Genomic DNA, 15,242 nt, shown 5'->3' with positions numbered 1-15,242 from the left:
TGCAGAGTCAGGGGGTCTGTTCCTGGGCTGTGGGACCTGCTCCAGCCAACACCAGCCCCCTGGCCTGAAGGTAACCACCTGCATTTCTCTCCCCCTGGCTCCTCCAGAATATCGGGAAGAGAATGTCCTGTTCTGACTTCATTGGCAACTTGGAGGGGCTCAATGGAGGCACTGACTTCCCCAAGGAACTGCTCAAGGTAAATTTGGTTGCTCTCCCTGGTCAGCCAAGCAACAGGAGCAAAAGCAAGAGCTTTGGGCGGGATCACGTGGGATGCAATGAATGTGTCCATCCTCATGCAGGAATGGTGGTGATCCTTTGGCCTGCAGCTTTCCTCCTGCCTTACTGAGGGGAACATGGGCTGCCCTGTTCCCCCAGGAGGACACTGGAGCTCTGGCTGGGGTTCTGATGCACTTCCTGCTCTTGCTCTGCCTGTATCACAGGCAAGGGGACACATGAGGGCAGCTTACTGGGGTTGGTTTTCCCAGCTGCAGCCAGAGGCTTCATGGTATTGACCTCGTGGTTCTCAGCCCTTCCTGGCTCCCTGGAGCACTGGAGCCCAAAGCCATGGCCAGGCCCTGGGACTGGAGCCATCTCAGGTGGCGGAGGGAATGTTTCTGGTGACATGGGCAAGACATAGCAATGGGGAGGGTGGGCTTGTTGTTAAACAAGTTCCAGCGAGCTGGGAACTCGCTGCACTGGGGTGACTGGGGGGACTCCTGCCTTCTCCCTGCCAGACCCAGATCCCAATGGGGCTTGGCCAGGGAGGGTAGCATCCAGCGAGCACCTCCGGCCTCAAACTGCTGTGCTTCTCTAGCATCGCCTGTTCTTGGGAGGGTTTTCTGAGCTGCCATCTCCCCATCTCGGGCCCTGGGAATAGGATTAGCTCCCATGAGACCTGTTGGGCATAAACCATTGCTGTCGGTGAAGTGCTACAGTTGGAAAATACTCATGATGTGGAAGATGGGTTCCCACAGGGTGCTGGAGCCATGATGGGGAGAGATGGTTGATGAAAAAAAGCAATGGAGGGTGAAAAGCTGAGCTCCTTTTTCAGCCTCTGTGGGTCTATTCCTGGCTGTGTCGCTCACCCCATCATTAAGGGGTTACAAGCAGCTCTCAATAGGTCTGTCCTCCCTCTCAGCCCACGCTTCGCCAGTAAGAGGAGTTACTCAGGAAAAATTCTCCTCTAATTTTAAACCCAGCTTCAGAAAAGGCTTTAAGCACCCAAAACGGAATAGAAACATCCAAAATGAGGAGCCTGAACCCCTGCCCTCCAGTGTTGCTGCGTCCTGGAGCATCCAAGCTCCTCAGGCTGCTCGCCGTGCCCTCTTTGCAGCCCCTGGTGCCTCACAGTTGGGTACCCACACTTCAGGCACCGCCGCATCCCTGTTAAGCTTCACCCCCAAAAGTACTAGTGGTTTAAACACGCAAGATCAAGTTATCCCATCGGATCCCAGCCAGTGGGAAACAGGGCAGCAGGCAAGCGCCACAAAGCTATAGGCTTTCTCTCATGGGTAGGGGCCAAGACCTTTGCTGGGTGTAAGGCAGCGCGGGGAGGCTGTAGCGCTGCAGCACAGCCCTGCACGGCTCTGCCCGCAGCCCAGCAGCAGGGACGCTGCTCTGCTAAAAATGGCCTGCTCCCTCTGCAGCTGCGGTGCTTCCCACTGCCGCTTTGCAGCCGCCTCTGTACGGGAGCCATGCTGGGGAGGGGGAGCGAAAGCAGCACCGAGGCACTGCACGCAGCTCCTCGCCTGAAGCACTGGTCCGCTTTGGGGAGCCCCTGCCCGTGTGAGCGGGAGTGGGGTCCTGGGGCGGGTGAGATGGGGAAAGTGCTGTCAGCATGAACTGGGGAGGGGGTCGCAAGGAAAGGTGCCTGAAAGGGGCTGTGCTACCCCTGGGCAGCCTTTGCCAGGCTCAGCCAGAGAGGACGCCCTCTCCCTTCTTCCCACTGGTTTCAGCTGCTTGGTGCTTGGCTCTGCTGGCAGAGAAACGGGGAAAGGCTGTCCTGCTCCGCTCCCTGTGGCAGCCTGCGCTAGCCCCGTTACCCCAGGTAGGGTGCGGCGTCCTCGGCAGAGCCGGCTGGCGGGCCGTGCCTGGGGACCGAGGCTTCTGTGCAAGCGTGCCGCACAGCTGGCTGGCTAATTTTAGCACTCCAGGAGCACACGCGTTTCCTAAGGGCAGCAGGGGAGGGGAAGGGCTGGCAGTCTTCAGGGGAGCTTCCCAAAGCTCAAGGCTGGGTCTTGGGCAGCTCTGACAGCACAGAAGAAGGATTCTGGGGGCTCTTCCAAGCCTGCCCAGGGAGAGAGCACAGGTGGCTACCCCACAGGCTTCAGAGCTGGAGGGCTGGAGGTGGCCCCCACGCACAGCACTCGCTGCCAGGGAAACGGGGACGGCAGGGCAGGACCTAGGTGGCTGCAGGGGACACAAGGCCACCAACCCCTGTGACTCTGGGGACAGCATCAGGAACAGACCTGTGGGGAGCCTGGGTGCTCCCCTCTCCTCTGGGTGCAGGGAGTCCAAAGGCAAATGCAGCACGTTCCATGAGGGCGGGTGGCAGCTTGAGTCAGACAAGAACTTTATCTGCTACTAGATAATACATGTAAACAGTCCCAGTTTGATGTAGAAGAAATGAAAACACTTGAAAGCTTGTGCTTTCACAGCTGAGCACCACGTCCCCCTCACTGGCAGTGCCTCACCGTAGCCTGCACGGCACTGCTGCTGGAGCTGAGGCAGCGATGCCTTACCAGCACTCAGCTATCTCTGCTGGAAACCCTTTCCTGTGACTCTGAAAGCTCCCCTAGAGAATTGTGCTCCAGAGGCAGGGCTGCCCAGCTTTCCGACTTGGGTGTCCTCTCGACTGGAGCAGGGAGCCATGCCAGGGATATAAGAACCCATATAATGCTGTGCCAGAGGATGCCCATGTCTGCAGGCTTGGCCTTAAACTCCTGTGGCCAAATGAAGGCAGCTGCCAATCCCACAAGGAAGATGGCAAAAAGTGGGATGTCCTGGAGCTGGTGATATTTTGGTTAGCTCTTGAGATGTTGCTCTTCCCTTGTCAGTGTGATTTTAGCCTACCCCCCCTGGGATTTCACTCACTGTTGCTGGTTGTCTGTTACATTTCAGATGTGGATTTGACCTTTAAATGATTGATCGCTCTGTGGAGCCTTAGCTCTTCCCCATCTTCCTTAGTCTTTTAGCTTAACTTTGTGCTTTGCTGAGTGGTACCAACACCGTAGGGCCAAATCAGGCCCCATTTCTTCCTGGTGCTGCTCAGTGATTGTAGGAGTGAGCTAAATTTGTCCTGCCTTCTAGCCCAGGAGGGAGAGCACTTCACAGATGTTAATGAATTAAGCCTGACAATGCAGTCGTTCCCGGGGGAGGAAGGTAGGATGGGCCCCTACCTTCCAGCTCGGAGGCGCAACGGCATGGCTCAGACGCTCAGAGTGCTGGGTAAGTGATTAGCGATGTGGGAAGAAAGCCCTGGCTCCCACCTCTGAGCTATAATCACAGGAACGCTTGCTCAGTCTAATCCCCTGGGCTATTTTTTTTTTTTCCCTGTTTCCCCTGGGAGCCATATGCTGCCCTGTCCCTGTCTCCCATGGCTCCCACTGGCCGCAGGGGCAGCCCAGTACATCTGATGGGGTGGGCACCCATGCCCCCTCCCTCACAAGTTTTGCCCAGCGATCACTATGCCAAGCGGTCAGGACAGAGTGGAAAATTTCTCCTTCTCACTGGCCACATCTCCTACTTAGTCAAGCCTAACTAAATTACGCATTGATCCTCATGCCTTCTGCAAGGATGCCCAGCCCTTTGCTTCCTCATGGGAACAGCTGCCTGGAGCATCTACGTCCTGCCCTTAACCAGCCGGGTGGCTCTAGCTGCTGATTTTTCTAGCCTGACCTCAAAGGAATGGGCAGGAGTGTTAAGGGTGGGGTGGGCACTGAGGGTGGAAGGTCTGACACCTCCTACCAGTTCAGCCCTTTGGAGCTCCCTGGTGCAGGCTGGGCTGCAGCAGCAGCTCTGAAGCCTGCCCAGCTAGCACGGAGTGGAGGTGCCGCCTGCCCAGTGGAGCCCAGGAAGCCCCTGAGATGCCACCACCGCTGCCCCTCATCTCCATGAGCCCCGGAGGGCTGGGCTGGGGCGGAAAGGAGGCAGGGAGGCACAGCTGGTGCTCCGGGGGCAGCTCGTGTGGCAGCAGCACCAGGGATGACGTCCCACCACGCGGGATGCTCGCCGCTGCCTCCGCGCGCCGGGCTCGGCTCGGCTCGGTCCGGCCCGGCCCGGCTCGGCCGGGCGCCGCGGGTCGCCATTGGCTGCGGCGGGCGGGCGGGGCGGGGCGGGGCCCCGCCTCTGTCGGGCAGCAGCCGCCGAGCCCTGCCCGGCCCGGCCCGGCTTCAACAGGCGGCGGCGGAGCGGGCCGCGGCAGGCAGGGCGGGCAGGGCCGGGCAGGGCCGCCGGGCACCCCGCCGCCCCGCCGCCGCCGGCAGGATGATCGGCGTCAACAGCATCAACAGCAGCGCGGGGCGCATGCGGTCCCGCTCCATGTGCTCGGTGCGCTACGGGCGCAACTACCGCGGCGTGGAGACCTTCTGCTACGGCTGGCCCCAGCGCTCCCGCACCCTAAAGCCAGTGCTCTACACCGACCTGGTGGTCAGCCGCCTCCAGAGCCGCCGTAAGAAGAAGCCGGTAAGCGGCGGCCCCGGGGGAGCGGGGGGATGCGCAGCGCCCTGCGCTCCGGCGGGGACGCGGACGGACGGACGGACGGACACACCCGGACAGCCCCCGGCCCGCCCGCCTTGAGTGCCTCAGCTCTGGCATGGATGTAGCGAGCAGCCAGCCCCATCTCCCCACACCCTACCTGCTCTCTGCGGCGATGGGTCCCCACCAGCCCCCCCTCCGTCCGAGGGTCCCCCTCTCCAGCCCTACCACCCCCCCATCCCGCCCCGAGCGCGGGGGTCGCGGGAGCACGGCAAGACCTGGGTGACATTGCGCCGCTTACGGTGGCTTGACAGCAACGCTCGCTTGAAAACATCGCTGCGAGAAGAATCCAGGACAGAGCCGTACCGCTGGGACCAGCTTAGCACAAGGGACAAGCTCTGCGGGCTCCCCGCCAAGGGCTGCGCCGAGCCGTGCCAGCCCGGTCAGGGCGGGCGGGCACCCGGCTGGGGCGGTGGGGAGAGCCGCAGGGCAGCGCGGAGGGGCCACGGAGGAAGGAGTGGCTGCCTGGACAAAAAAGGGCTTTTTACTGCCAAGAGCGTGCTCGCTGCGAGCCGGCATCCGTTTTGGAGGTGTTACGCTGGTGTGCATCGGTCCTAGGTGGGGAGAAGCAAACAGGCTGTCTCTGGGCGCATCCTGCCTTGGCTGGGTGCCTGCCTCCGGCGTAGCGGCCAGAGAAGAGTCCTCACCGGCCCCTGCGTTGCAGGCAGGCTGGGGCAAAGCAGGCAGGGGTACCCCAGGGCCGCCTGGACTGCCCCCGTGGTCAAAACCAGCCTGGTGGGGACATTGGGGCTGTGACAAGCGGCAACGCTGTCATAGCGCAGTACGGTCTGCGGGCAGCATTAAGTTGTGACGCACTCGGATGGAAACATGCAGTTGGAAAGGAGATGGTCGGTCGCTGCTTCCCGCGCTGTGGGGCTGCACTAGGAGGGATAGAGGGGTCTGCCGTCCTGGGGGTGAGTAGTGATCTGGGCAGCGCATGTTTTGAAAGATGTTGCTGCAGCTTATGATGTTGCTGAGTCGAAAGCGTGGGGCAGGGATGGGTAGCTGTCCCCCGCCGGCTGCTATTGCTGCCTGCAGCAGAGCGGAAGGTGACACACAGGGCACGGTCCCCATGGCAGCCCACCCAACAGGGAAAAATGTCTGTTCCCAAGTCACACTGCTCTGTGCGCATGCAGGAGCCCCTCTGCAGTGGAGTGGGGTGTGCACAGCAGGGTTGGTGCATGCCAGGCGATGAGTTGTTCTTGATCATGGGTTGTGCATGCTGGGCAGGCAGTGGGGGTGGAGGGGGGGGCCATGAAGGTGAATAAGGGACCTGACATAGGTATGGTTCCCACTGACGTATGTCCCTGATCTGACGGTGCTGTTCGTATCTGTGCAGCTGAGGGGTCTGGGTGCCTGGGGGACCTGACAGAGCTTTGTGGCTGGGTGTAGAGAAAGATATTTTGCTAAGGAAAAGTTGGGGAAAGCCAGCAATTGAGCTCTCGTACTGAAATGCTGCCAGGCACGGAGAGAGGGAGAATGACTGCAGGGAGGGCCCTTGGTGGCTCTGAAGTCTGTCTGGCAGAATGTCACGCAGCTGTGGCAGGTCACAGGGCTGGCAGGAGGAAGGGGAGGCTTGACACGCACAGGGCATCTTGCAGTGCTGAGAGCTGAGCACTGTCTTGCTTAGCACAGGAACCAGCAGACTGGAAAGGGGATGTGTCTGTAAGAGTTTTAAAGGGTTAAAACCCTCTGCCAGATGCTTAAATTCCTGCCTTAACCCTCCTCTGTTACTTGAGTGCTGGGCTACAGCCCTCGGTACAGTCCCATCTGTGCCAAAGCTGTATCCAGGCCAGCTTGTGGCCCAGCTCCCCAGACCAGCACTGGATCTCCCCTCTGGTCTGCCCTGAGCTGGGGAGCTGCAGGGGGATGTCTCCTCCCTGCCCTGCTTGCGTAGGGCCATCCCCAGCAGGGCTGGTGCTAAGGCTGGGCTGGAGCGTCAGAACCACCTGTGTCTTGCCCAGTGCAGCCCCCTGCCCCTCCTGGAGACCTTTGCTAGACCAGGACTCGGGGACATCCTCTCAGCCTGCTTTTGGGAGGGAGGGCACCAAGGAAAGATGTTGGTTCAGTTAGAAATCCTGCTAGGACAGTATATTCCTAGGTCTCTTTGGCGTTGCGCACGTCTAGGGCAGAGCTGGCTGGCCCCGCATGCTGCAGCAGTGAGCTCATAACCCAGTCATGACAAAAAAGACCCAGCCATGCTTGGGGTCGGCCACAGTGGCATGCTTTCTCTTGGGCAGTGCTTGCAAGCTCAGAGCTGCCAAGAGGTGCCGTCCTTTTGGCCTGGGGAGAAGACAGGCTGGAGAGAGGGACCTGCTGTGTGATGAAACCAGTGTCTCTGGTCTCCGCTGACAGGGTTGTGTGTTAGGCTTTAGGAGCCTGCACCATCTGTGCTTCCCCAGCAGAAACAGTCCATGCACCAAAGAGCCTGGAGTTTAGTGGACTGACGGACGGCAGTACTGCCACGGGACTGGAAAAGCAGGATGGGCTTTGTGGCTGGAGTACATCTCAGCTAGGACTTGGACTGACTTCACCAGCTTTGTTCCAGAGACTGGTGTCGACTGGGGGTGGCATTTAGCCAAGCAGAGTCTTGGCAGGATTTAAGTGTAGACATAAAGCTTTGCATTGCCCTCTCAATCCCCCCAGCCCCGCACACCCATTTGCCTCTTACTGTGCCCCCATGCAGGGATGCCGAGCAGCCCCTGCTCCCTGTCCTGAGGTGGGGGTACTTGGCAGCTCCTGCCTGCAGCAGGCTTGTGGGATGCTGTCAGGATTTGTAGCAGGGCAGCTGGAGCCTTTTGAAGCCACCAGGCAGTTCAGCCTTCGAAGTGTGCACTGACAGTCCCAGAGCCCGGGTTTCTGTAGCGTAGTGCTCTGCCGGGCTGTTCACCAGCACTGCGCCGTCCAGAATTACTTCCCGAGCATCTTCTGGCATCAGCTTGTTCACACGGTGTTTAGCCGCAATCTTCCCGCAAGCCCTGCGCGGGGCTGGGGGCCTGGGGGCTGCAGCCCCCTCCTGCAGCACCTCACCCTGTCCTGCAAAATCCCTGCTCAGCTGGCTCACGTCTCCTTTCCTTGGGGTGCAGAGCTGACCCCTCTCTGTATGATCACTGAGCTGGGTGGAAGCCAAGCCATGTGTGTCCTGTCCTGCCTGCTTTTTCTGAGGAGCTTTTCTGCAGTTTCCAGTCCCCACTTCTCTCTGCCAGTTTTGCAGTCTCCTTTTCGTGTCTGTTGGTTCTCAGCATCTTTCAGCTGCGTCCCTGGCAGTGAGCAAGACCCCTTCCCTTCTGTTCCTCGTGGTGGTTCCTTATCATCCACGTTGCTCTGAGACACCTGCTTCTCCCCCTGCTCTGCTCCCAGGTTATGTTCTGCAGGGCTTCGGGTTGTTTTTTTTCTCCCAGGCTCTTTTCTAGGTCTCTCTGCAACCCGCACCCCTCTGGCTGCCGCGCTGCCGGCCATCCGGCGGGTACCCCCTGCTCACACCTCAGCACCCTGCCCCTGCGGTGCCAGGGCTGCACAAATGGGGCCGGGGTCTAATCTCCTCTCGGGCACTGAGGCCGTGCCCCCTCCGTGAGCCTCCTCTCTTCCCAGGAGAAAAGTGAACCCCGATTTCTGCCTGCAGATCGGGGCGATCCCTTTCATCCCCTGCGAAGCAAGCTGATGCTGCTCCAGCATTTCCCCAGCAGGGCGGTGTGGGACGAGGCGGGTCCCCTCGCAGGGGAGCGATGGATGTCCTTTCCCCAGACACCGCTGGGGCCTGTCTGCTGGGCAGTTTTCCCAGGCCCCAGCAAGCCTCCAGTTGTACTCTCTCAGCCACCAGCAAGATCTCTCAGCAGCAGCCTCGGGCCCAGCGATGGATGCTGACAGCTGCCTGAACAGCCTGCGCGAGACTCGATTATTTTCCTCTGAGGATGACGCCTTCCAGATCTTGCTCCGAAGCCCTCTGCAAGCACTGTGTTGAAACTTTCCGGAGCCTCGCTGGCTGCAGAGCCGTGCCGGGCGCTTCTGGCTTGCACCCAGCTTGCACCGGACAAACGCTTGGGAGTGGGGCCCTGGCGCGTCCCGCCGCAGGCAGGCACAGCTTGTTCCTGTGCTGAGGCGCAGGCAGCGGGTCCCGCCTTGCTCAACTTGGCGGTGTTCGGGCTGGCAGGGTGGGGAGGGTGCTTTGCTGGGGAGGGGGTAGGGACAGGCCACAGCCACCCCAAGCAGCAGCAGACCAGCAGAAGGCAAACACCCATCCTGCCTTGACCAGCCATGGGGTCCTTTGGGGTCTTCATGAATGACAGTGTGCTGGTGTCTCTGCAAGTCCAGGGCCAGCACCTTGCTGAAGTCCCTCCTGAAGCTTGAGCATGTTCCTGGGCAGCCTCCCATGGGAGCATCACATTGCTGTGAAGCACTGGGTGCTGCCACAAGACCACTTCTGCCATCTGGGGACAGGAAGCTGATGGCAGGGAGGTCACTGGCTGTGGTGTGTCGTGGCATGGAGCTGCTGGAGGCGCTGTGGCCGGCTGAAGTCCTGCTGAGCAGAGTGCAGGCATGCACCATCCAAGTCTGTCCCGAAGGCTTGCTCTCCTGGGGAAGCCAGGAGTGGCTTCTGTGGTGGGCCATCTGGAAGGCCATCCCTTTGGCCAGCCTGGGACACCCTGGAGGGGAGAGAATTGGACCTCCCAAGGGGTGGGAAATGTTTGGCACGCCTCGCTGTCATGCTGCTAATGTTGTGCCACTGTCACAGGCAGGCAGAGAGGGAGGGGAGGAGAGGGGCGACAGCCAGGGCTGTGCCCCAGCACTGTGCCCAGGGTGTGCATGGGTTTGCAGGACCCATGGTGCCCAGGAGAAGGTACCTGTATCCCTGAAACAAGGCCAGTCGGCTCGCCAGGCCAGGATGGTGCTGGACCAGGAGGAACTGGCCTGGGTATGCCTTAACATCCAGTGCCCCTGAGCCAGCCTGGTGTGCCCCCTCCGTCCCTGGAGCAGCCCCCTTGGCCTGGCACCGCTCTCCAGCTGATCCCCTGCTCTTCCCTCTGCAGGCGCTGTACGGCTCCATCAAGAACGAGAAGCTGCAGTGGGCCATGTGAGTATCCCCCCTGGGGGATGCTGCCACCCGGTGCTGTGCGGGCAGTGGGACCACACTGCCAGCACGGGGGGCTTGCTTGCCCCTGCTGCCCTCCCCTCTGGAGCATCGTCCTGCCCTAGAGGCCCCATCAGCTGTGACGCTGCAGGGCTGTGAGGGTGTGGGAGGGCATGGGGGTGCCTGGAGAGCTGCGGTGGCAGCGTGCCCCTGGCTGCCCTCAGCACCTCGATGGGGACTCCTTTTCCCCAGCATGCTGGCGGAAGGCTGCCTGAGGCCAGCTCCCCGCAGCTTTGGCCTCGCTTCGTGCCTTGGCGGCCATGCCCAGGGTGGGAGCGGGCAGGCTCTAGGGGGGCCATGGCTGTGCCGGGGCCCCGCAGGGTGCCCGCACCCTCGCCCACAGCTGCCATCTCCAGCAGCAGGAGTGGCAGCGCCCGCGCTGCGGGGATTAATCAGCCCGGCGGTACCGCCAGCGCCGAGCCAATGCGCTCGGGCTGCTGCCATGGAGACGCCGGCAGATGCTGAGGGGTTTAATTAGCAGCAAGCGGGTCTAAGGGAGGGGGAAGGCAGCAGCTCCGGGCTCCCACATCTTCCTGCCGGGCGGGGGGAGCGGCACCGATGCAGCCTGCCCACAGCACGAGGGGCTGTGACCCGCAGCCCCGGTGCTGCCCGGCGCCTCCCCACTGCAGGCTCCCCGCACCCCTTTGCTGGTGGCTCTGAGCCCCATAGCTCAGCTGCTGCCCTGAAGGAGTGGGAACCGCAGCCTGGGTCTCTCTTTGAGAGGGTTTCCCTCTAGACCCTGTCTCCTGCCAGCTCCTTGCCTGGTGAGCCTGTACACCATGGGCCAGGGGGCTGTGGTGGTGCCAAGCCGCAGGGCACTGCTCCTCCACGGCCCCTGGCTGGTTGGCTTGGCCAGCATCAGTCCCAGCCCTGCCTAAAAATGCTCCTTGCTCCCTGGGGCAGGCAGGGCCCCCACCCTGAGCCAGCTGAGCCAGCAGCAGACACCCACATGCCTTGTCTTTCAAGGGCCAGGCAGCACCTCAGCTGCTAGCCTAGAGGGGCAGGGGCATAGAGGCATGACTGGGTTTGGGATGGTCTCCAGTGGTGTTCGGAGACTGCTCAGCCTGGTCTGCCTCTCCTGGCCTTCCTTTCAGAAGACAGGCCTAAAAGTGGCACTGGCAAGTGGGAGGCTTGGTATTTGCTTTTCCCAACAAGGTAACAAACCCTTTCCCCACCCAAATCTGTGCCTGGCAGAGATGAGGAGGAGCTGAGAAAGTCCCTCTCGGAGCTGGCAGACCCCAACCCCAAGTCCATCAAGCGCATCAGCAGCTGCAGTAACCCTTTTCTGGACTTCTCCCAAGACTCCAGCATTGCCACCTACAAGCACGGACTGTTAGTGCGCAAGATCCACGCTGATCCCGACTGCAAGAAAAGTAGGTACCTTGGGAGCCCACGGGAGGGACTCGGGGCGAGGGGGCACTGGCAAGCTCCAGAAACCCTAACGGAGAGCGGGGCAGGAGGTGCTACGCCATGTCTGACTGTAGCATCAAGCCAGCCTCCAACATCAGCCCCCTGCACCCTCTCTGTCCCATTGTGCTGGGCATAATTCAGCCCTCAGGCTCGGAGTCTGAAAGCCCCTCCCTGCCTGTCCGCTCCCCCCATCAGGACTGGGCAGAGGCTGAGACGGCAGCAGGCAGCGCAGGCAGCGCAGCCCTTACCTGTGGTGTAAGGGGGCAGGCGGGGCGGTGGCGTGGGCTCCTCGGGGCATGCACCGTTGCCACAGGATGGCAGGACGAAGGAAGGTGTCCTGTGGTGTGGCAAACAAGCTGAACAGCGGGCTGCTGCTGGTTGGGTGCTGCCAGGCACGTTCACCATTTCCACCGCAAAATCCCCTCTAAGCCCTGGCCATCTAATGCTGCCTTGATCTGATTAGATGCAGCTGCCCTCCAAAGCCAGCATTACCTGGCGGGCAGCACCGCCTCATCGCCGTCCCTGTGAGCGGGGAGGCAGCGGTGAAGCCCAGTGGGAGCAGAGAGGCGGGGAGCGCAGCGGTGCTGGCCCCGGGAGGCGGCAGGCAGCCCCCCTGCCAGCGGCACCATCTGCCAGCCACGCGGCCGGCACGGGCTCAGGTGCACGAGGACAGTCCTGGCGTGCCGCCCGTCCCCGGGGTGGGGTGACGTGCGCCGTGGCAGGGCTGGCTGGAGGAGGATGGAGGGGGGATGCCTTTCCCCAGCTCGGTGCTGGGGCTGATGTCTGGGCTGCTCTCTCCTTCCCCGCAGCGCCCCGAGGGAAGCGCGGCTGGAAGCCCTTCCATGCCATCCTGAAGGGGATGATTCTCTACCTGCAGAAGGTAGGCAGCAGCAGGGCTGCCCGCATCTGTGCCAGAGGGTGGTCATGGCAGTCCCCACTGCAGCGAGAGAGGGGCTCCGGCGCACGGCATTGCAAAGCCTGTCCTAAGCAGACTTGGCACCACGCCTGCTTGAGCTGTTGCTTGGGGACCTGCTGGCATCCCTGTTCCCGGGGTGCTTGGGCTCAGCCTGAGCAGTGAAAGCGGCTGCCAACCGAGGGCCCCGCATGCCAGGGCTTGGCTGAGCGGAGCGGAGGCACCAGGGCCTTTGCCCTGAGGGGCGTTGGGCTGCAAATCCAGTCTCCCGCGGGCACACACACTGCCCAGCCGCGGGGCAGTGGGGAACAGCTACTGTGCTGTTGCCAAGCCCGGGTTGTGCAGCATCTCCCCATGGCTATAGCAGGAGCTGGACGTAGAGCCTGCCATAGCCTGGTGGAAGGTGATGTCCAAGCCCCACCGCTGCAAGTACTTGCCTGGAGTCCCCACGGCCTCGTAGAGCTGCCGCGTGGTGGGGTGCAACCCCAAGTTGGCTCTGAAACACCCCATGATTCGCAGGAGGAGTATAAGCCAGGGAAGGCACTGGCAGAAGAAGAGCTGAAGAATGCTATTAGCATCCACCATTCGCTTGCCACACAGGCGTCTGACTACAGCAAGCGACCCAACGTCTTCTACCTCAGGACAGCTGACTGGAGGGTCTTCCTCTTCCAAGCACAGTGAGTCCCCCAGGATCACCAGCTGGGCCCCACGGTGGGGCGCAGGGGCTTCTCTGCCCAGGGTGGAGGGTGGGATGGGGCTTAGGGACACATTGCGCTCTCCTGTCCTGGCCCTTTCTGGAAGGAAGGGGACCCGGTGTTGGCACTGTGCTTTGCCCAGCTCCTCTTCTTCCCACTCCGATGGTCTCGCGATGGCCCGAGTCGCTGGGGGCAGAGCCCCAAGTGCCGTGGCTGGCCAGGGCCAGGCCTGGGGACCCGGATCTCGTCTGCAGGGCAGGTCCCTCTGCCTGTGACACAGATAGTGCCACGTAGAGCCCCTCTGTGGTTTGGCCTTTCTCCCCAGGAACCCCGAACAGATGCACTCGTGGATCACGCGCATCAATGTGGTGGCAGCCATGTTCTCCGCTCCCCCCTTCCCTGCAGCCATCGGCTCCCAGAAGAAGTTCAGCCGCCCACTGCTGCCCAGCTCCTGCACCAGGCTGTCCCAGGTGGGCCATGGCGTGGGGGCAGCCGGGTCTGCTGGTGGCACTGTACCCTGTGGAGGGACCTATGTGGTGCCACGTGCCCGGCTGCCTCCCCGTGGGGTACAGGGCTGAGGGACCATGTCCAGGCAGACGCAGAGCAAGGGGGTGCTGAGGCTGGGAGCGGGCAGCGAGGTCTTGTTCCTGGCAGTGGGGACCGGAGACGGGCGATGGAGTCAGACCGTGGAGGAGATCGTGGTCCCACACCACGGCTTGTGGGATCCTGCCAGGGCCAGGGCCTTGAAAGGCGACCGGCCGGGGGGATTAGCTGGCGCTCGCGCATGCCAGGGTAGTTATTCATAGAGCAGAAAGGATTAAAAAAACCCACCAGCCTGGTTTTAGAGGGTATTAAATTCTTCTGCTTTAAGACTGCAGGCAGCCCTCCGCGAGGCAGGAGCAGATTGCCCCCAAGGGCCTGTGCTTTTTGCCTGCCATTTAAAAAACCAAACCAACCAACTAACCCAGGAGCAGAAGCTGGTCTGATCCTGGCTGGTCCTAGGAGGGGAAAAACCTGTTCTGGCCCTGGCTGGCTCACACTGCTGGGGGCAGAGCAGAGGGCAGAGCCGGGCACTGACACGGTGCCACCCTTCCCCAGGAGGAGCAGGTGAAAAGCCACGAAACCAAGTTCAAGACGATGTCAGCGGAGCTGCTGGAGCATCGCTCCTCACTGCCCGAGAAGAAGGTGAAGGGCAAGGAGTACGAGGAGCTGAAGCAGAAGGAAGAGTACCTGGAGTTTGAGGTGAGCTGGGACACACACCCCTCTGCCCCCAGCCCTTCTGCCCCTGCCTTGGCCATCCAGAGTGATGGGACAGCCCCATCCCCACCAGCTGAATTGCGCTGTGCCACGGCCGTGCTCTGGGAACTACAAGCATCCCCCACCCCGGGATGCTGGCTGAGGGGCAGTGCCCCGCTTGCCAACCCCTCTCTCTGCTGCACTGTGCCCTCAGAAATCCCGCTACGGCACCTATGCCATGCTGCTGCGGGCCAAGCTGAAGGCCGGCTCCGAGGACCTGGCAGCGTTCGAGTCCACCCTCTTTGATGCAGCGGGCGGGGAGGACGATGGCCTGAAAAAATCCCGCTCCAGCCCCTCGCTTAACGCGGAGCCCTCCAGCACGGCCACCAAGGTGAAGCGCAACGTCTCGGAGCGTGCCGGCCGCCAGCCCCCTGGCCCCCCCCAGAAGTCGTAAGTGAGGGGCATCAGCCGCCCGCGCTGCAGCTCCGTTCCTGCCCTGCCCCCGGCGTCAGGGTGGAGGCCACATGCCCACCCAGACCCTGCATGAGTCCGTCCATCTGCGGCATGAGCTGGGGGGACACAGCCCTTCCCCAGCTGCCAACACCAGCCATGCAGGGCCACGGTCCCTCCGCCGGAGACGGTGGCAGAGCAGGACGGTCCCCCATTCTTGCCCGTGGGAGCTGCCAACACCTTTGGCCCCATCAGACTTGTTCCTGCCCCTCCTTGTCCTGCGCTTGGCTGCAGGACCCAGTACCCCCACCCCAGGGAGGGGGAACAACTGAAACCCACCCACTGGGCTCAATTCTTCCGTGGTTACAAAAAAAAAAGAAAAAAAAAAAAAAGACAAAACCACAGCAAAACAAAGCCAGTGGCCACTTCTCCAGCTCCGCTGTGCCATGGGGGCAGACAGGAGGGGACCAGCCCCGACCTGTCCCCTCTCCTGGGGCTGGGAACAAGGGCCCTGGCACCTGGGCCTTCCCTGCCACCCCAGCCACCTCTGCACCCTCCCCGCTTTCTTACAACTTTTGAACCATTTTTGTGATACAGTTTTGCACTTTTTAGTACCAGATTGAGCTGACCACCAGGGAAGGTTTTTTGGGGCTA

The 15,242-nt window shown here is 61.7% G+C and overlaps 1 protein-coding gene across 1 annotated transcript in view; it reads left to right on the top strand.

Annotated features, from left to right (window-relative positions):
• PSD (pleckstrin and Sec7 domain containing) overlaps positions 1-15,144 on the top strand; it is a 35,622-nt gene extending 20,478 nt beyond the window's left edge. Inside the window, exons 10-17 of the mRNA XM_082002076.1 lie at positions 108-197; positions 9,784-9,827; positions 11,079-11,257; positions 12,104-12,174; positions 12,727-12,884; positions 13,228-13,372; positions 14,001-14,144; positions 14,353-15,144. Of these exons, the coding sequence (XP_081858202.1) occupies positions 108-197; positions 9,784-9,827; positions 11,079-11,257; positions 12,104-12,174; positions 12,727-12,884; positions 13,228-13,372; positions 14,001-14,144; positions 14,353-14,592 (1,071 nt within the window). The 3' untranslated portion in view covers positions 14,593-15,144. The remainder of the gene's footprint in view (positions 1-107; positions 198-9,783; positions 9,828-11,078; positions 11,258-12,103; positions 12,175-12,726; positions 12,885-13,227; positions 13,373-14,000; positions 14,145-14,352) is intronic.
• Positions 15,145-15,242: the final 98 nt, after the last annotated feature.

The sequence above is a fragment of the Phaethon aethereus genome (assembly GCF_964289735.1).
Source record: "Phaethon aethereus genome assembly, chromosome: 7".
Taxonomy (NCBI): Eukaryota; Metazoa; Chordata; class Aves; order Phaethontiformes; family Phaethontidae; genus Phaethon; species Phaethon aethereus.
This window is presented reverse-complemented; position numbering and strand designations above follow the sequence as displayed.